Raw genomic sequence first — 21716 nt, forward strand, 5'->3', positions numbered from 1 at the left:
GGGTCCCTAGTGCCATTTTTTCTGTCAAAATGATTTTCTAAAAAATGATGCAAGGGATATATAAACTTTGTTATGTGTGGGGATCTAGGTGATGCCAAGTTGAGATCTCAACTGTGAGCTTCCTGAGGGTAGAGATTTTGCATTATTTATTTTCTCCTGTTACTGGTGTCCTTGGGGCCTAGAAGAGAGTATGATATACATGAAGTTTGAGAAACAAATAAATACCTTTCTGTTGGGAAAAAAAAAAAAAGAAAAGAAAGAGAGGGGACCCAAATAATAAAAGCAGAAATGAAATAGAAGAAATTACAACTGATACTACAGAAATACAAAGAATTGTAAGAAATTACTTTGAATAGCTAATATGCCAAGAAAATGGATAGCCTGAGTGAAATGGACAAATTTCTAGAAACATACAATCTTCCAAAACTAAATCAAGAAGAAGCAGAAAGCCTGAATAGACCAATAACAACTAGTAAAATTGAAGCAGTAATTAAAAAACTCATGGCACACAACTGCCCTAGACTAGATGGCTTCACAGGTAAATTTCAACAAACATTTAAAGAAGAACTAACTCCTATCCTTCCCAAACTATTCTAAAATTCAAGCAGAAGGAAGGCTCCCAAACTCTTTTTATGAGGTCAGTATCATCCTAATTCCAAAAGCAGGGAAAGACACAACAAAGAAGCAAAACTACATGCAAATATGCCTGATGAACATATATGCTAAATTACTCAATAAAATATTGGCAATCTGGATTCAGCAGTACATGAAAAAGATAGATATATAGATAAATAAATCGATCATGCACCATGATCAAGTAGTATTCATCCCAGGGATGGTACAATATTCACCAACATAATACACAATATAACCAAAAAGTAACCATATGATCACTTCATGTGATTAGATACTAAAAAAGCATTTGATAAAATTCAGCACCCATTTATGACCAAAAAAAAAAAAAAAACAGTCAGCAAAGTGGGAATATAGGGAGCATACCTCAACATAGCAAAGGCCATATACCAGAAACCTACGGCTAACATATATTCAATAGGCAAAAACGGAAAGCTTACCCCTTAGGATGTTTGCTTTCATCATTCTTATTCAACATAGTACTGGAAGTTTTATCCACAGCAATCAGCTAAGAAAAAGGAATAAAAGGCATCCAAAATGGAAAGGAGGAAGTAAAACTGTCATTATTTGCAGATGACATGACAGTGTTCATAGGAAACCCCATAGTCTCCACCAAAAAAACCCCGACTCAACTTAAGCCTTGGCTGGTGTGGCTTAGTGGACTGAGTGCTGGCCTGTGAATCAAAGGGTTGCCAGTTTTGAGTCCCACTCTGCACAAGCCTGGATTGTAGGCCAGGTCCCCAGTAGGGGGCATGCAAGAGGCAACCATAAACTGATGTTTCTCTCCCTTTCTTCCTCCCTTTCCTTCTGTCTAAAAATAAACAAAACCTTAAGAAAAAAAAAACGCTCAATTTAATAAGTGAATTTGGTGAAACAGCAGGATACAAAGTCAATATTAAGAAATCGAGGGCATTTTTGTACACCAACAATGAACTATCAGAAAGAGAAACTAGGAAAAAATCCCATTTACTATAGCAACAGGAAAAATAAAGTACCTCAGAATAAATTTAACCGAGGAGGTAAAACACATGAACTTGGAAAACTATAGAACACTAAAGAAAGAACTGAGAAAGATACAAAATGGGAGCATATACTGTGTTCATGAATTGGAAGAATTAAAACAATTAAAATGTCCATACTGCCCAAAGCAATCTATAAATTCAATGCAATTCCTATTAAAATATTAATGACATATTTCGCAGATCTAGAACAAATACTTAAACCCAACTCTCTAGAGTCAACTAATATTTGACAAAGAGGGAACAGATACACAGTGGAGTAAAAATAGCAATAAATTGTGTTGGGAGAAGTGGACTAGTATATGCAAAAAATGAAACTAGACTACTATCTTTCACCATACATCCAAATAAACTCAAAATGGAAAAAAGATTTAAATGTAATTGTGACACCATAAATGTCCTAGAGGAAAACATAAGCAGGAAAATTTCAGATATCTCACATAGCAATATTTGTGCTAATACATCTCCTAAAGGCAAAGGAAATAAAGGAAGAAATAAATAAATGGGACTACATCAAATTTAAAAGCTTCTGCACAGCTAAAGAAACCATCATTAAAATGAAAAGGGAACTGACTGTATGGGGGAACATATTTGCCAAAGATACCTTGGACAAGGGTTTGATCTCCAAATTATATAAAGAACTCACACAACTCAACACCAGGAAGACAAACAATCCAATTCAAAAACAGGCAAAGGACCAGAACAGACACTTTTCCAAAGAGGATATACTGGGGACCCAGAGACATATGAAAGGATGCTCAGCATCACTAGCCATCAGGGAGAAGCAAATTAAAACCACAATGACGTATCACACCAGTCAAAACAGCTATCATTAATAAATCTACAAACAAGTGCCACCAAGGTTGTGAAGAAAAGAGAACCCTAGTGTATTGTTGGTGGGAATGCAGACTGGTGCAGCCACTGTGGAAAACAATAGTGAATTTCCTCAAAAAACTGAAGATGAAACTGCCTTTTGACCCAGCAATTTTGCTGCTGGGAATATACTCTGGAATCCCGAATCTCCAATACAAAAGAACTTACCCACCCTTATGTTCACAGCAGCACTATTTGTAATAGCCAAGTACTAGAAATAGCCTAAGTGCCCACTAGTAGGTGAGTGGATCAAAAAACTGTGGTACATTTACACAATGGAATACAATGCAGCAGAAGAATAGAACTACTTTTTGCAACAGCATGGATGGAACTAGAGAAAATATTATGCTAAGTGGAAATAAACCACTTAGTGAAAGACAAATACCGTATGATCTCGTTTACAAGAGGAATCCAATAAACAAAATAAACAATCAAAACAGAACCACAGACATGAAACATGGAACAACTGATAGCGACCAGAAGGAAGTGAGGAGGGGAATAATGGTGGAAAGAAGGGGGAGGGACTAATTAAAGAACATATATGAATGACCCATAGACATGGACAACAGTGTGGGGATTGACTGTGGGAGTGAGATGGGTGGAAGAGGGCAAAGGAGGTAAAATTGGGACAACTGCAATAGATAACAAAAAAAAAAAAAATTAAGGAAGAAAAAAAACAAGCAAATAACTCGATATTGTATTTTTACTTTCCTTCCAATTACAACCAGATTACAGCTCATAACCTCACTCCAATTACTGAGGTGACCAATGACCTACCTACCTTTCCTTTTTTAGAGGTGGAGAAAGAAAAAATTGTTAACATCTGTGATAACAATGTTGATCACACCCTTAAAACACACATCCTTACCACTTCCACTAACTTTCTTTCTGATTATTTTCTTCTATGGCTGTTTCTCATTGCTCTTTAACATTCTTTTCTTCACTGTATTCTTCCATAATAATTTAATTTTTATGTATGGCTTAAATTATTACCTAAACATTTATTACCCCAAGTGATCCTTCCCCCTCCCAACTATCCTACATACACCTTCAACACAATACAGTTAAAACTATTAAGCTTCCTCTCCAAACCCTCCCTTTCTCCTTAAATATACCCTATTCTCAGGCAATGGCATCCACTGAAATAGAAATCCATAAGTCATTCTATATTCTTCATGGTACCTTTTCTCCCTTCTTCCATATCAATTAATATCCAAGTCTTGCCAATTCTACATTTAAGCATCTCTCTAGTTTTCCAGGGTTTTATCCCCATAGCTACTATTTCATACTGTGTCTTACACCATCTCGTGCTTGGCCCAATTAGTATAAAACATCATTTCCAAAATACCCTTTTGCCAGGTTCCCCACCTCTAGTCTCTACCTTTTCCAATTTACTCTCCATAGTGCCACCTCAATCTTTCACTTATTCCTCTACCAAATTCTTCACAGCCCGTTAACTGCATACAAACTTGTCCAGCCATCCCAAAACACATGAAGTGCCCAGTCTAGAATGTTTCTCTCACATTTTTCTCTTCACTTAATTTATCTGCTAAGCAAAGGAATACTTCATATCAAGCCTGAGGTCTACCACACCTCTATATAAAGTGTCCCTTTACTAAGCCAGGCAGCTGGAGATATTCCTTGTTCTTTGTTCCTACCACCTTTTGATGATATCTCACTAGTAATAATTAGATAATTTGTCTTCCCCAACTAAACTGAGATCACTGTATCTTCTTCATAGCCCTGCCTAGCACAAACATGGCAATAGCAGATGCTCAATAAATATTTGCAGCATTAAGTATACTGCTGACAGTATTCCTACTGAATGTAATTCACCCTACTTATCCTGGTATTAACATGTTACATGATCTCTTTGGCCCTACCCTACATTTCCTTATCAAGTTTTGAATCTGGCTAATGCTTCTTTCCATGCCTTTACTCCCACAGATTCACTTACTGAGGAATTCTCTTCCTTCCATTTCCTATTAAAGTCCTAGCCATCATTAAAGGCCTTGTTCAAGAGTCCTTCCTAATACAGAAGGCCTTACCACCAACTCCAAGAAAGAAGTTAAGCTCTCCTTTCTTTGAATCCCATAGCACTTTACATGATCTTTACACTCAACTTTGTATTTACGTTATTACTAGACTACATCCTCTTGGAGGAAAAGAAACAAGGTCTGTTTTTTTAATCATTCCATAGCCCTCAGCATAATAGTAGCCTTTTACTAAATAAACATACTATGCTGAATTTCACAGTTTACAACACACTTTTCTAGGCTTTTTTCATTTGACTTGCTCTTCATAGAAACCAAGGTATAGAGAAAGTAGATGAGGGAACTAAAATAAAGAGGATTAAGGAGTTTATTTAGAGACCAGGAGCTATAAAGAGAGAGAGCCAAACTCAAGACCAAGTCTTCAATTAAAAGCCAGGCACTATTTACTGCTACCATACCATCATTCCCCTCCATTTATTTCTTTTCTATCTTCATGGATCAAGCTAAAGTACCATCCATCTCCTCTATAACCTACCCATTTGCTGACATAACACTTGTTACATATTCTTTGTATTTTATGTCTTTATCTTTTAAAAACCTAAGTTGGAATATGTCATGCCTTTGCCTAAAACTCTAATGGCTTCTCACTGCATTTAGAACAAAAGTAAAAATCTTTGTGATCCACGACCCAAATTGCTGCTCATCTTTATTACATCCTTCGTCATTCACTAGGCTCTAGCCATACTAGATGTACTAGACTTTCTGATTCTTCAAAAGATCATACTTTTTTCCTGAATTGGTATCTTAACACATACTGTTTTCTCTTAGAGTACTTAGGTCATCAGATGGCTGGCTCTTTCTCAGCATTCAGGTCTCCACTTATCAACTCCACAGTAAGACTTCCTTCCCCTCACCAGAAAGATCAAAGAGTACTTCTATACTCATCTCCTCCCCAGTGTTTAAAACTGTTTCTGGCATACAGTAAGGGGCAAAAGATTTCTACTGAACTGATGAATAAAAAAGAGAAAATAGGTTACCTTCTTTTCTAAATGCCTGCTATTACTGGCAAAGTGTTTTATATAACTGATATCCAGCTGGTTAACCAATGGTCATACGTCTACTAATAAAATTCTACTTAAACTAAAAAGTTAGGAGAAAATTACATTTAGTTAACTAGTGTTTTCAAACAGTAAGATGAATTTATCTTTTTTATTAACCAAACATTTTATATCCATCATCCAATAGGAATTAAATGAGCAAAACTACTTTTTCTAACATAAAACATTCCTTACTTAATAACCAGTGGGTCTTCGTGATTAGAAAGATAATACAGTCACAGAAGAAATATAAATCACCAGTAAAAAAATTAAAATACTCCATTCTCTATGCTACCAAGAAATGGCAAAATAAAATAATGGTAATAAATTTCCATCCATCAAAAGGGCTGTTTGTAATATAGGAAAAAGAAATAGCTTAGTACCCAACAACTGATGGTTAAATAAAACTTGATAAATTTCATGATAAAGTTTTATGTAGTCTTTTGGAAAGACCTTCAAACATCATACTGCTTTTAAAAAGCATGTGAGTAACAATATTTATGGCAGGGGTATTAAACTCATTTTCACTAGGGGCCACAGTGGTCTCACAATTGCCTTCAATGGACCAAATGTAATTTCAACTCCTTAACAGTTAAGGAATAGTTACATTTATACAGTCCTAAAATTATTTTGGCCCTTTGAAGTCAACAACGAAGCTGATGTGGCCCCCGGTGAAAATGAGTTTGACATCCCTTGATTTCTGGTATAACATTTCTAATGTCTATATGTACTTACGTTTTTATGTAAGTACAAACACAGAAAAAGGATGTACATCAATCTATGGAGTTGGCCAAAAGGTCCATTTAGTTTTTTTCATAAAATGAAACACACATTTTTCATTTTCACCAGTAACTTTATTGATTAGGATACTCTGAGTATGTCAGTTATCTCTCACTATATTGGCTTCTAGTGAGTAAAGGCCAGGGTGCTGCTAAACATTTCCCAATGCATAAGACAGGCCCCCACTGCAAAGAATTATTTGGCCAATACACCAACCTTACCAAGAAACTTCGGAAATCACTTTTGAAACTTTTGACACATTAGGGCAGTAACAGTACCTCCTCCATACACTGCAAAATTTCTTTTTGCATTTTTACCTTTCTTTTATATATATATTCATATATATACTTAGATTTTACCTGTTTATTTTTAGAGAGGGGAAGGGAGGGAGAAAGGAAGAAAAACATTAATGTGTGGTTGTCTCTCGTGTGCCCCCTACTGGGGACCTGGCTCACAACCCAGGCATGTGTCCTAGACTGGAAATGGAACTCGCAACTCTCTGGTTCACAGGCTGGCACTCGGTCCACTGAGCCATACCAGTCAGGGCCATTTTTACCTGTCTTGAAACAATAACACATAATACATCCAAACTGTTGCGTATCTTTTTCCATCTTATATATTAAAATGGTTGCACATAAATCCACTAATTGTGTGGGTTTTTTAATGCACGCTGATATGATAGCTGTCATAATACAATCCAACAAAACTGTTTTGAATGAAGTTAAAGACAAATAAGCACTACTAGAGCCATCATACAGAAAAAACTAAACTTTTTTGGCCAACCCAATACTTACATGGTTATGTATTTGTATGAAAATGGGAATAAAAAAGACATAATGGGTTTCTTTTACTTCATATTCTGTATGCTTCTGTACTGTTTTCAAGCATTTTAAGTGTGTTTTAAACAGAAAAAGGGCAGATTAGAGGAAGTAAATTATAGAAAAGTTTAAACACCACTAGAAATTACTACAAACCAAAATGTACAGTATGAATAAAGATAAAAAGGTTGTATAGATTTATTCATAATCTACTTATAACTGCTTAACTTCAAAAAATTAAATCTAGGACTTCTGCCAAGATGGAGGCATAGGTGGAGATGCCGTGCTTTCTCACACAACCAAGTTTAGAGACAACAAAATATTAGCAACAGAAAACACAGCCAGAACACAGAAAACTGAACTTTTCGGAAGTCTGATAACAATGAATTCTTCAGCCTGACCGGTAAGAGGGGTGAAGCCAGCAACTGGTGGAGTGGGGTTGCACAGGAAAACTCAGTCAGACGGACTCAGGCATGCGCAGATCCCAGGCATGGGGTTGCAACGGGCGGACCCAGTGAGCAACCTAGTGAGCAACTGGCAGACCCAGCCAGGGCGCAGGGCAGCGGGTTGACTGTGGTCGCACATTCATGCGCAGATAGCGTCACAACCCAGCGACCTGAGCGGCCCTACCCTGGTGAACATCTAAGGTTCCGCTCCTCATACTTAACGGGCCAGAACAGACCAAAATGGCTCAAGAAGATCTCAAAGCCCCAGAGCCCATAACTCTAAGCGACGAAAAAATAGCAAAACTTTCAGATGCACAGTTCAAAACACTGGTGATCAGGATGCTCACAGCACTGGTTGATTTTAGTCATAAATTAGAGGAACATATGAAGGCTACACTAAGTGAAATGAAGGGAAATGAACAGGAAACCAACAGGGATAAAAAGGAAACTGGGACTCAAATCAAGGGAGTGAACCAGAAGGAAGAAATGACCAAACAGGAAAATATGAAGAAACAAGAATTCAAAAAAATGAGGAGAGGCTTAGGAACCTCCAGGACATCTTTAAATGTCCCAACATCCGAATTATACGGATACCAGAAGGGGGAAAGGAACAGCCACCAGTGGAAAACTTACTTGAACAAATAATAAAGGAAAATTTCCCCAATCTGGCAAAGGAAACAGACTTCCAGAAAATCCAGGAAGCTCAGAGAATCCCAAAGAAGTTGGACCCAAGAAGAAACACACCAAGGCACATCATAATTACATTAGCCAAGATTAAAATGAAGTAGACAATCCCAGAAGCAGCAAGAGATAAGGGGACAGTCACCTACAAAGGAGTTCCCATCAGACTGTCAGCAGATTCAAAAGAGACCTTACAGGCAAGAAGAGGCTGGAAAGAAGTATTCTAACTCATGAAATCCAAACACCTACAACCAAGATTGCTCTATCCAGCAAAGCTTCCATTTAGAATGGAAGGACAGATAAAGTGCTTCTTAGATAAGGTCAAATTCAAGAAGATCATCATCACCAAGCCCTTATTATATGAAATGTTAAAGGGACTTATATAAGAAAAAGAAGATAAAAAAGAGGAACAGTGAAAGGACAGCAAACTCAACAGTTATTAACAATCACACCTAAAACAAAAGCAAACTAAGAGGACAGCTAGATCAGGAGCAGAACCATAGAAATGAAGATCTCATGGAGGGTTAGCAACAGGGGAGTGGGAGAAGGAGAAGGGGGGAGAAGGTATAGAAAATAAGTAGCATAGACAGTAGGTAGAAAATAGATGGGGGGGCCAGAATAGTATGGGAAATATAGAATCTGAAGAACTTGAGACACATGGTCAAACTAAAGGGGGGGAATGGTGGGGGCGGGGGGTTGCAGGGTGGAGGGGAATGAAGGGGGGAATAGAACAACTGTAATGGCATAATCAATAAAATAAAAAAAAGTTAAATCTAGAAGGTCATGAGTGCTTTTAGTAACACTAATTTAAAAATACTACCAATATTAATGCATATATTTTTAACAAAAAGTAGGAAATTTCTTCTTTTTCTAGTCCCTAGGACAATAATGGATAATTACACAGGCTCATGTTTAAGGGTCAACCAAAGTACCCAGAATTTTTTTTAAGACCAAAAATTAGACTCTGAGGGAAACAATTTTCATCAAAAAATAAAACTAGTCCTTTCTAAAAAATTCACAGCTAACATTTTGTAGAGAAACACTGAATACTTTCCCTATATGGTAAGGAGCAAGACAAGAAAGTCAAATCTTGTTACTTCTAATCAACACTGTACTTGAGATTCTAGCCATTTCAATTAGACAAGACAAAAATAAAAGAAATCCAGACGGGGGCGGGGGGTAAAACTATCTCTAAACATGGCATAATCTTGTATATAGAAAATCCCAAGGAATCCACTAAAAAACTATTAGAACTAAGAAACAAGTAAGCAAGATGTTAGGAAAAATGATTAATCAATATAGAAAAATCAATTGTAGTTCTATATAGAATTAAAATGAAATCCCAAAAATAGAACTACCCTATTTATAATAGGTTTAAAAAATAAGATAGGAATACACTTAACCAAACAAATACAAGGACTGTAACCTAAAACCTTCAAAACACCTTTGAAAATAGTAAGGAAAACTATACAAATTGAAATTTCATGATCATATACTAGATGATTTAATATTATTAAAATGCCAATACTCCCACATTTATCTACAGATTCAATGCAATCCAAGTCCCAGCTACCTTTTTTTGTACAATTGGCAAGCTAATCATAAAATTAAAATGGAAATGCAAGCCACTCCCCTCCCCCCCAAAAAACAAAGTCAAAGCAATCTAAAAGACCAAATTTGGAGGTCTCATACTTACTATTTCAAAAATCACTGCAAAGTTAGAATAATCAAGACTGCATAATACTGGCATAAGGATGGGCATACAAATCAATGTAATAGAACACACAGTACAGAGATAAACCCTCACATTTATGGTCAGTGAATTTTCAGAAGAATGCCAATGAAGAAGGAATTGTCTTTTTTAACAACTAGGACAACTAGATATCCACATGCAAAAAAATGAAGCTGGACCTCTTTTTCTCACCATACGAACAAAAAAAACTCTAAACAGATCAAAGACCAAAATGTAAAAACTTAAACTGTAAAACCCTTAAAGAATAAAGATAAATCTTTGTGACCTTCAAGTTAAGCAAAACCCTCTCAGATGTGATACCAAAGCACAAGCTACAAAAGAAAACACAAAGTGGACTTCAACAAAATGTCAAATTTTTGTGCTTTGATGGACACTAACAAAGGGATACAGAAAAAAAGCATTTGCAAATCACACATCTGTACCATAACTTAACCGATCCCCTATTCATAGTACTTACATTGTTTCAAGGGTTTTTGTTTTAATTCCATTGTACAATTAAAATTGGTGATTATAGTGTATTTAAATTATACTTCAATATAACTGATTTTTTAAATGAATTAGTGAAACATGTCCAATATGCCCAAGAAGTCAGGGGTGTGTGGGGGGGGGCAACTCTAATACAATCTGAATGTAGTAAGTACTCATAAAAGTGATCTCAGTGCTAAAGGAATTAGGAGAAATAACTTCTGGATGAGATTAATAAAAACTTCTTTCTTACATAAGTGATATGTGAACTATGGTTGGAAAAACTGGCAACAGAATTGGAGGAAAGGGCATAAACTAAGGTATAGGGGGCTTACAATTCCACATTTTTTAAATAGTAAGGCGTCTAGAGCCACATATATTTTTTAAAAAGCTGATAGTTGTCAAAGGGGAGGAGGCAGCAGGAGATGGGTAAAAATTTTTTTAAAGAATAATTGGAGGTACAATTTATCTTATTCACAATTAGGCTATTAAACTGCTCTAAAGCTGCCACTGGCAGTTATTACAGTGAACAGAAATTTAGACTTCTTGAGCAAAGGGCTTTAGGTAGATTTCCCTATTAAAATTTCCAGTTTTTATTATTAAAACAAACTTAATATAGAGCAGTAGGCCTCCACAGGGTACTGATTCTTGAATGAAGAAGGGCTGTCAGCCCCATCATCAATGTTTCATTCATGAAAACCAGTAATTTGGAATCTATCAAAGAATAAAACCAACCAGCATTCTAAGAATGAAGAATAATCTCATTTTAAGTAGTATATGCAGTGCTGTGCAACCCTTTAAAAATCTGCCTTTGTTCACTGAAGTATTGCTTGTAATAGCAAATACTAGAAACAACTCAAGTGTCCATTTGAAAGGAACTGGTTCAATAAACTAGGAGGCAGCCACCCACACAATGGAATACTATGCAGCTCTGATTAAAGAAACAAGGAAGCTAGCTCTTCTTGTACCAAAATGGAATGATCCCAGGACATTCTCTTAAGGACAAAAAACAAGTTACAGAATAGGTTATATAACATGCTGCCTTTTGTATAAAAGAGTACAAAGGGAAATGAGAACATATATTCATAGTTGCTTTTATTTACATAAAGAAACACAAGACAGTATGACAACTGAATGACATATAATAAGGGGCAGGGGGAAAATTCTATTCACCCACATGGAGTGGAGGGAGGGAAGAAGGGGAAAAAGGAAGGAAGGGAGGGATGGAGGGAGGGATAAGAGAAAGAAAAGAGAAGGGGAGGGGAGGGAAGAGTAAGGAGTCCAGTTTGTATTATGATCAGCATATATAATAAAAAGGATAGTGTGGGGTGGCAAATCTTAAAAGTCCAGTTTAAGAATTTGATTCTGTAAATATGTTCTATAGGAAAATGACAGAACCAGTGTGGTATTTTAAGACTAATTTGAATGCAGCAAACAGGAAAGGCTCAGAGAGTAATGACCCAAATCGTGTAGCTCCAACCCATACACCAAGGCATGTCAAAGTAACTGCAGACTAGAGACTGCTGCAAAGGGACCAGTAGAACAAATAATTCGTTAGAACTGGGGAGGGAGAAAAGATAAGTGTTACTCAGTTTGGGCACTGGGTGCGTAGGAGAAACTACTACCTTTTAAAATGCACACATACATATGCAAATCAAAAACTTCTTAAAACATGAACAAGGTTAAAAGACAAACTCATGAAAAAATATCTGCTTATGCCACACACACACACACACACACACACACACAGAGTTATTATCTCTAATACAAAAAAGGCTCTTATAAATTAGTAATAAAACAAACAAAAATTAATCAAAAAATTAGAACATCCAAAAAACAGAAGAAAATAAATTCAACCTTATAAGATATTAAGAAATGCAAAGGAAAACAATAATGGGTAGCTGACAACTCCAACTGATGGTGGGACTGAGAAAATGGGTACTCTCACAATGCTGAAGACACAAATTGATAAAAAGCCTTCTGAATATGCATTACCAAAACTACAAATATGCATACCACTTTTGGTCCAATAAAATTCTACCCCTGGGAAATCTAATCTAGAAGATATGGAACAAATGAACACAAAACTTGCAACAGATACATACACATAGCAAAATGATGATGATGATGATGATGATGATGACGATGATGATAGCAAAACAGATTTGGCTCAAAAGTTATGACACATCCACACACTGGAATACTAGGAGCCAATAAAAAGAATATACTATGGAGTACAGGATACAAAACAGCATTGCAGTATGCCCCCATTTATGTAAAATCCTGTATCTCTATGCATATATACACAGAAAAATCTAGAAGACTATTCATCAAAATGTCAAGAATAATCATCTCAAGTGGTTGGACTCGGGAACTTTAATCTCTGACAGTTTTCTATGCTAACTGAAAAATTCTACCATAAGCCTCTATTATCTTTGTAAACAGGTGAAAAATGACAAAAAATGTCTGAAAAAAATGACTCCATGAGAGGCAAAATAATTAATTTAATGTTAAATTAAGTTTGCAGTATTAATAAAATATCTCAGTGAAATGTCCATTTGCAATTGCAAACAAAGAAACAGAAAACTGGAGAGGCATGCAGCCCATTAACTATCTTCACTTTATCTTACTACCATTTTCTAAAAATTGCAGTTTTTTTAACCTAAATTTTATCTTCTAATCTACATTCATTTTATTTTCCAAATATATTAAGAATACCAGATTATTTTACAATTTAGATGTGCACAATTAGAAATTTAAGGAACAAAAATCACAGCAAACAGTAATACTTCTGATTCTAGCTTCATATTTTTGCTTCTAACACCTACTTTAAAGCTTACAAATATCTACATACAAAACAAAGCCAACCAAAAGGAAAACAACAACAAAAACTTAAGTGATAGTTATAGAAAAAGCATACAATAAGAGAAAATATTAAAACCATCTTAAATAGAGTGTTAAGCAACATCTATTTTAAACTGGTTTTTGAGAAACAGTTACAATTTTTCATATTTAAGAAATAAAAGCTTGAGCCCTGGCTGGTGTGGTTCAGTGGACTGAGTGCTAGCCTGCAAACCAAAGGGTCGCTGGTTCCATTTCCAGTCAGGGCACATGCCTTGGGTCTGGGCCAAGTCCCAGCAGGGGTCGTGCCAGTGCAACCACACATTGACATTTCTCTCTCCCTCTCTCCCCCACCTTTGCCTGTCTAAAAATAAACAAATAAAATCTTTAAAAAAAAAAAAAAAAAAAAAAAAAAGGAAAAGAAAAGCCTGACATACAATCTGCTCAGAAAATTATCACCAAAAGAAGCAGGTCATTTATCATAGTCAGTACACAACATAAAATATAAACACTAGGTCTGAATTTATTCTATTCACACTAAAAGTGACTCCCTGCATCCTTCACTCATTCCAGTAAAGAAAAAGCTAGAGGATTCTCAAATTCTCTCCTTATAAATCAAAGCAATTATTTTCCCCATCCTAAAGTGTGTATGAACTAAAACCGCAAGTAAGTTTAGAAACACAACCAGTATCTGTGCAAAGGTTGATTTGCGTTAAAAAAATGCTACTAATATTTCAATTAATTCAACCACTAATACACTTTGGAATTTGTCCTCTAGGAGCTGACAATCTAGCAAGAAAAATACAAACACAGTTAATCAAATAATCAGAACATAAAACAGATTTTTTAAAGCTCATAACAATGATAAGGCCAAGTGCTGTAGGAATATAAGAAAGGAATGAACTTTTCTAGACAATGATGAAAGGTCACAAGACGTTGAAATTTGAGTTGGGTTTTGAATGCAAACCTGGAGGCAGAGAAGAAAAAAACGGACATTTAAACTAAAATAACAGCAAGAATAAAAATACAGAGAAATAAAAGTGCCTCTAAAAATAGAATCTGATAGAATGGGACTAAGACCATAGAAGATATTACCTGATAACACATTAAAAAGCTTGGACTTAGTTCTATATACTAAAAGTGACACAATCTAACCAAGGTTTTAGGAAAACTCTATTAATAAAGAATGAATTGGGAAGAAAGTAATAGTAAGAGGAAGTACGATAAAAAATTAGGGCCTGAACTAAGGTACTAGGAATGAGTAAGTACTAGTACTAAATGTAGTGAGGACTTGAATAGATGTAAACAAGATATGATTTGGTCAGAGAAAAACACAAGGTCTTCTTGAGAATGAAAAGAGTGATTAAAGGTTTGGAGATTTAAGAGAGCTCATCTCAATTTTCCTCCCGTCTGAGTGTTTCTGTATTTATTCTAGTATCCTGTATTTTGGACAGTTTTTAAAAGCATTTTAAGAATTTCTTTCATCTAAAAATACTTAAGACATTTCTATTAAGTACATATTAAATCAGTATTTTATGAGTGCTAGGAGCTTCTTTTTTAAAATTCTGGAATGTCTTCATTTTACATATTTTAATTAGGACAAAACACTAAATAATCCATGACAGAGGTACCCGTTATCATATGCAAGTGAATACTAATCAATTCATTTCTTTACATCTAGGGTCTACCCAACTTTAGATTTTCAGGGTTTTGAAATTATTCTAAAATTGAGTCTCTGCTACTTTTTGGTGGACTAGAACTTCCACAGGTTCAAAGAGAGAACCATTTACATATAAGAATGTATTGTACTAATTGTGCCTGATCTAACTTGAGTGACTTTCAGATCAAGAAATCCCATTGGAAAACAACCATCAATAACTAAGTGTAATTTATGTCTTCAAGAAATGTTTTTAGCCTTGTATTCATAAAAGCTACAAATTAGTAAAGACAAAATGAGCTGAAATAATTTTTACAGGAATTGGGTCTTTTTTAAATCCTCAAAATGCTGCAATAATGTCCAGGGAAAGAGAAATTAATGCATAAATATCAAAATAGAGGTTGAATTTTAGCAAAACAAATTATTATGTGAGGTAGTCAGTTCCTTGAATGCCAGGTAAGGTTCTATACAGCATAATATCAAGAGCATGCACTTTCAATCAAACCAATCCAAGCTGACCTTGGAACAAATCACTAACTTTTCAGTTTTCATTTCCCAAACTATGAATAGAAATATTCTGAACTACCATATGGGTTTTGGAGGTGAATGTACGTAAGTATTTAATACCTGGCACATAATAAAACACAAGTGTTAGTACCACTCCCTCCCTAAACAGCCCCTTCTCTTTACACACCCTCACATTTATTATAGGGCCAATGAGCTAAACTATATGACTTCTTACACCCCAGAAATAAAGTAGTAAAGAAAGTATGGTAAACTGGTTATACAAGGGAAAAAGTAAAGCTAAGGGACTGATTAAAAGAAAAGCTTGACCAAGGGACTGAAGTGAAAACTCAGAGGAAGGCAAAGAAGATTTATTTATTCTAGGAACTAACACCAAGAAAAATATCATTATCATGGTTTCAATACTAGTATTTTGAATGTGTATGCATTTTCTTAAAAATATCTACATTGACAATATGCAAGCTCCATGTGGGCTGAAAAAAGACCCAATGCTATTTCCTCCAGCACAGCACATGGTCCACAATATTTCGTATGCTCAGTAAACTCCATCTTCCCTTCATTTACCCATTCAACAAGTATTAAAAATCTACTTGTGCCAGACACTATGCTGAGCACTGGGATTTCAATGGTGGGCAAGAGGCTGGTTGCCTTCATGGACCTCCCAATCCAACGGCCTATTCATTAAACAACATGGGCCACCTACCACATTTACTAAATTCTAAAAGTAAATAAAACTTTTTGTATTAAATTAGACATGTGAGTTCAAGTAATTGTACCTAAACAATAATTAATACACTTGCTATATTTAAAAATCTTAAATTTTTCAACTATTTTAGCTATAAATTCTGGGCCCCACATTTTAAGCAGGACATTTGACAAACGACATTTAATGTGGAAAATCTAAAAACCATACCTTATGAAAAATTAGTTTTTTGACCAAGAGAAGACTCAGAAGACAGAGCAACTGTCTTCACATTTTAAAGAGGTAGCATACAGGTTTGCTCCCTATCATTCCAAATTGTTAAACTTGAAGAAATGAGAAGTGACACAAAGATGTACTTCTGTTTCAATATAAAAATTCTAACAATTCAAGCTATTAGTAATATCCCAATCACATCAGACTTCTGTAATAGTCTGATGTGATTCTATATATCGCAAAATGCGAATTTTCATTTAATTCTTGAAATTAAAAAAAAATGAAACCACAAGTATTTCTCTGCTATGATTTAGGGAACTGAGTCTCCACAATCTTCCTAAGGCCCTGGGCAAACCAAGACTAGAACTTGATTCCCAAATCTAATGAAACAGGCTGTCTTCAAAGCAACATCTTGCCACCTCTAGATGTATTATTCTGGCACACACCAAATGGTCTGCTGTCAAAAACGTTGGCTAAGATATTCTAAAGCTTATTCCAAATCCAATTCTGTAGAAATACTAGTGATCAATATAAACACCATGAAAAGATTTCAGTAGTGAATGGTCCTCTAGAACACAAGCTTCATAAGGGCAAGAACCTTGTCTTTCTTCACTGCTATACCCGAGTCCCTAAACAGTATCTGGCATGTAATATATGTTCAATAAATATTTGCGAAATAGGAGTAATCATAACCACACATAACATAAAAATACATAGCACTATTAAATAATAAAGAAACTGGCTAAAGTATCCAGCAACTAAAAAACCCGATAAACACAAAATCAATTCTCAAAATTGCATCATACACTTAAAATTGCTATCTAATGTCCTGAAATTTAACCTAATTAGTTTTCAAAAACAAATTCTATTAAGCAAACCTTTTGGCAAACCTAGAATATCTTAATGAAAAGTAAAATATAAAGTCTTACAAGATGTAAAGAATAAATCTGGTAAAATAACTTCAATGTTGACAGTCTTTGCTTAAAGCATCAATCAACTAGCATTTTAAGTGTGCTTGAAGACTATGAGAATGAAGAGATTTATACAGCTGTTTTGGTTTAAAGACAAATTCACACCTTTACCTCTATACACATCACATCTTTACAAACATTTATTAGGTTGACACTTGATAAACATCTGCTAATCAGGTACATATTCTGTACTGAGAGGCAACATACCTCATACATTGAGGTACTCGGCATCCATTTGTCATTACTGAAAACTAGGATCAGTAAGAAAACAATATAAATGTCATTTTGCAAAATTCTAAACTATAAGGCCTAGAATTTTCAAATTATCTTAAGGAATATGAGAACATGCAAAATACTAAAAAGTTATTTTTAATTTACTTTGCTTAACATATAAGTATATAGCAACGTTCATACATTTTTTGAGAATATTATATAACCACAAAGGTCTAATAACTACATGACAGATTTACTCCAACTTCATTCACTAGGTTAAATTATACCTTTTAGAGATTTCTGAACAAAGACCCTGATATTTAAAGGTCCATTTTACTTGAAATAAAGTGTAGATAAGTTTAGAATGTACTAAACCATCCACCTGATTACACTAGACTTCATCAACTAGATTACATTTCTGTTATTAGCAACTGGATGTCCTCACAAACACAGAAACCACAATCTATTTTTCTTGAAAGACTGCATAAGAAACCATTTCACACAAGAATATCGCAAAGTGGGTTATCTTATCTTCAGAATTTAGAACTATAAGCTTTATTCATATATTAAAGTAAACTTTACAGAAAGGCTGCTTTCCCATCGTTGACGCATTTACAGTATCTAGTTCTGACATGAGCACGTGATTCAAATTATCCTTTATATTTAACCTCTAAACTCCAGTTCACTCCTAAGTTTCCAACAATGAAACCTCTTCAGAGAGTCTCCAAAATATTAACAAATTAATTGCGCCAGAAAAACAAAACAGTTGAGAGAAACCTGTTCGTACATTAAAGCAACAAGTTTAAAACTTTGAACTCTTTCTTACCAGCGAGAAGCCCTGTTGAACCTGTTGCTGTCCCTCCAACCCCCTAAAAAGTGTTATGGGCGCCAAACGCCTCTTGATGCTTGACGCGTGTCCGAAGTTGGATTTTCTAGTCTTGGGTGGTTTTTAAGAGCCCCTGTCTCTGGGGATCCAGCCAGCCCAGCCAAAGACAAACGCAAGAGACAAGCAACTCACCTGATCACAGGGCTGTAAGGGCTCCGGGAGCGACGCCAGCTGCTGCTGCTGTAGGGGCTGGGAGACACGTCGCCGCCTCGCTCGTAAGAGCTGTGGCGGCTGTAGCTGGGGGAGCGACGGCGGCCGTAGGGGCTTGGGGAGCGTGGCAGCCGGCGCGAGTAGGGGCTGCTACCACCTCCTGGCGGGCTGGGGGACTTGCGGCTCCTCAGGCTCTGAGAGGCCCTGTGGGACACTGGGCTGTCGTCCCGGCCTCCCAGGGGGCTCAGGGACCGCTGCCGCCGCCTGTAGGCTTTGGGCTCGGTCTTTTCCTCCCGGTAGGCCTTGGGCGGCTCTTTGTAGGCCGAAGGCGGCTCCTTGGACGACTTAGTCCGGCTCCGGTGAGCCTTCAGGTCTCGTTCCTTGCGGCTGCTACTACTGCTAGACGTGGCCGAGGCACTTTTCCGGCGGCCACCGCTGCTGCTGCTACTGCCACCGCTCTTGGTTGCCTCGGCCCGCTCCTCGCCGCTGTGGCTGTGGCGGCTGCGGGACTTCGAAGCCTCACTGCTGCCGCGCTGCCCGTCCCGCCGTCGGTGCTCGCGGTGGCGCTCCTTGCTGCGGCCACTGCTGCGGCGACGGTCCCGGCGGGGCCTGCGCCCAGACCCCTCCCCGCGCCTCTGGGTGCCGGAGGAGGAGGCCGGACTCCCGCCGCTGCCCCCCGTTCCCCCGGCAGCCGTCGCCGCCGTTGCCGCACTGGCTCCCCCCAGCAGCAGCCCCTGCTCGGACTGAGAGCTCACATCCTCGTATTCCACCAGCGGGGTCACACCCCCACCGCTACTAGCACCGCCACCGCCGTCCTGCTGCGGCTGGGGCAGCGAGAAGACCCGACGCTTCTCCGCCTCCTGCCCGGCGCGGGGCCCGCGGCGCCGCTTCTGCCGCCCTCCTGGGCGCCTCTTGCCTCTCGCCAGCCGCTTGACCTCCAGAGGGGGGCCCGGGCTGAAGCAAGAGGAGGAGGCCGCGGCGGCGGCGGCTGCGGCGGCGGCGGCCGTGCCGGGAGCAGCCAGGAAGAGCAGAGGCGGCGGGGGCGGCGGCGGTTGCAGGAGCTGCGGCTGCAGGAGCGGCAACAGCAGCGGCGGCTGCTGAGGGGACAGGAATCGCCTCCGCTTTCGGCGTTCCTCCAACTTCTTCTCCGCCCAGCTCAGGCCCCCGCCTCCCCCCAGCGCTGTGTCCGAGCTGCTCGGCATTGCCTAGAGCTCGCCGCAGAGCGCGGTGCGGGTGCGGCCTCCTCCCGGATCAGATCCTGGCCATCTCTCCCGCCGGAAACAACAGAGGAGACGGCGGAGGGACACTGAGCACCAGGGAGGCCCGTGAGGCAAGCCACGATAATCCGGGTCAGGACTCGGGTCCCTGGGTTCCAGATCACAGCGAGGTACGCAGCGGCCTCCAGGCCTGAAGGCAGCAGGAACCCGGGCGGCAGAAGTCCTGATCGTGCTTGTCGCCCTATCCTCAGCAGCAAAAACACCAGATGCACAGAGAGCTGACCTGCGAGGGATTCCGGAGTCCTCCAAGTGCCCCCGGGGGTTGGAGAGCGGCCTTGGCCGCGCTCAGCTTTAGCAGCGCAACGCGGAAGTACCACCTTCACTTCACTCCATCGTGCCCTGACGTTGGGTGCGAGTTCAGGGGAGGGGAGTGGGCACGACAACAACACGCCTCCGCCACCGCCTCCTCAGCGTCGACGTCGTCCTCCAGGGGTGGTGGTGACACACAGCCGGCGCCTCGGCAGTAGCTTGGTCTTGACAACTCCCGGCCTAGGCCCTCGCGCACTCTGCGGCCCGGGCAGCGGGGTGAAGCAGAGGCGACCGGGCTGCGACTCTGGGTTGGGGCTGCGAGTGTGCGGGGTTGAGCGGGATGTTGTTTCCGGGGAAATGGGGGCGGGGAGGGCGTTTCTGAGTCTGTGGCGGTGGGTATGAGCCCTGACTTTCTTCTTCTTCCGCCGGCGCTAACAGAGGTGGCGGAGCTGCCCCTCTCCACCGCTCCCTCCCCCTCCCACGAGGAGGCTTCTGGTTTGCGCGGCCGGCCCCGGATTGCTCCTCCCCTTCCCTCTCCGTTCCTCGTCTGCCACAGCAAGGGGCGACGGGACTTGCTGGTTGGGCCCCAACCTTCACAACCCCTCCTTCTCGCCTCGCTCTTTCGGCCTTTCCTCCAGTCCCGACGCAAGGCCGGGAGCGCGCACGCAAGTCACGCTCCGAGGAAGCCGAAGGTGAGTGGTGTTGGGGCAAAGGAGGCGGGAACAAAGTTGCCTCACACCAGCGTGCTCGCTCCTGCCGGGTACAGTCGTTCTGACCGGACGTGGTGTAACGTATAAACCTCCCCACTTCCGGTGAGGGTGGGACTACTTGTGAAGTAGGACTGAAGGAGGGAGAGGTGTATTGCGTTGCTGGGTGCAGTCGCTCGGGACTAGCCTTGATGGCTGGCCGGTGGTCCCCGTTGCTTGCAGTCCAGCGCGCACTGCTGGCTCCGACTCTCCGCAGGCGCCGCACTTCCTGCCTGTTGAAACTTCACGGAAGAAACAAAACTCTGGAGACTTTGACAGGGATAATGCCATTAGTGGTCCTTCGGACTAAGTAGTTAACCCACCATCTACCTTCAGCCAAGCCCTGGGTTTGGAATAGTGGAGAGTAGAAGAGCAACAGCACCCTGCAAAAGAGCAGAGATGGCGTTAACTTAAATTGATTAACGTACACCAAAGTTCGAGGCCCCATCTTAACCTAAAACCACACTTAGAAATCAGTGTCGAGCTTTGTTGATAACACTGAAATTTAAGGTCTTTAAAAAAAAGGCCTTAAGCTAATCCGGATAATAAATGAAATGTCAAAAAAAGACTACTGAAAAAAATCACAGAATTATTAACAGAGGACTCGAAATCAAAACAACTTGCTCAAATGGGGGCTGCCCTATTAGCACTTCACCCACTTTCTCCTTAATATCTAAATCTGTTAGGTAGCCAAAAGTAAACATTTAGGGACCTCACATCTCTTCT

The 21716-nt window shown here is 39.2% G+C and overlaps 1 protein-coding gene across 2 annotated transcripts in view; it reads right to left on the reverse strand.

The window, feature by feature from the left end:
* Positions 1-20944, reverse strand: part of CDK13 (cyclin dependent kinase 13) — a 150262-nt gene extending 129318 nt beyond the window's left edge. The window contains exon 1 of one of the 2 annotated variants that reach the window (XM_053662954.1): positions 18701-20944. In XM_053662954.1, the coding sequence (XP_053518929.1) occupies positions 18701-19920 (1220 nt within the window). In that variant the 5' untranslated portion in view covers positions 19921-20944. The remainder of the gene's footprint in view (positions 1-18700) is intronic. The other variant, XM_053662955.1, reaches the window with a different exon arrangement.
* Between the last annotated feature and the right edge of the window lie 772 nt (positions 20945-21716).

This window comes from Artibeus jamaicensis, unplaced genomic scaffold (genome assembly GCF_021234435.1).
Source record: "Artibeus jamaicensis isolate MK-2021 breed Jamaican fruit bat unplaced genomic scaffold, CSHL_Jam_final contig_311, whole genome shotgun sequence".
NCBI classification, from domain to species: Eukaryota; Metazoa; Chordata; class Mammalia; order Chiroptera; family Phyllostomidae; genus Artibeus; species Artibeus jamaicensis.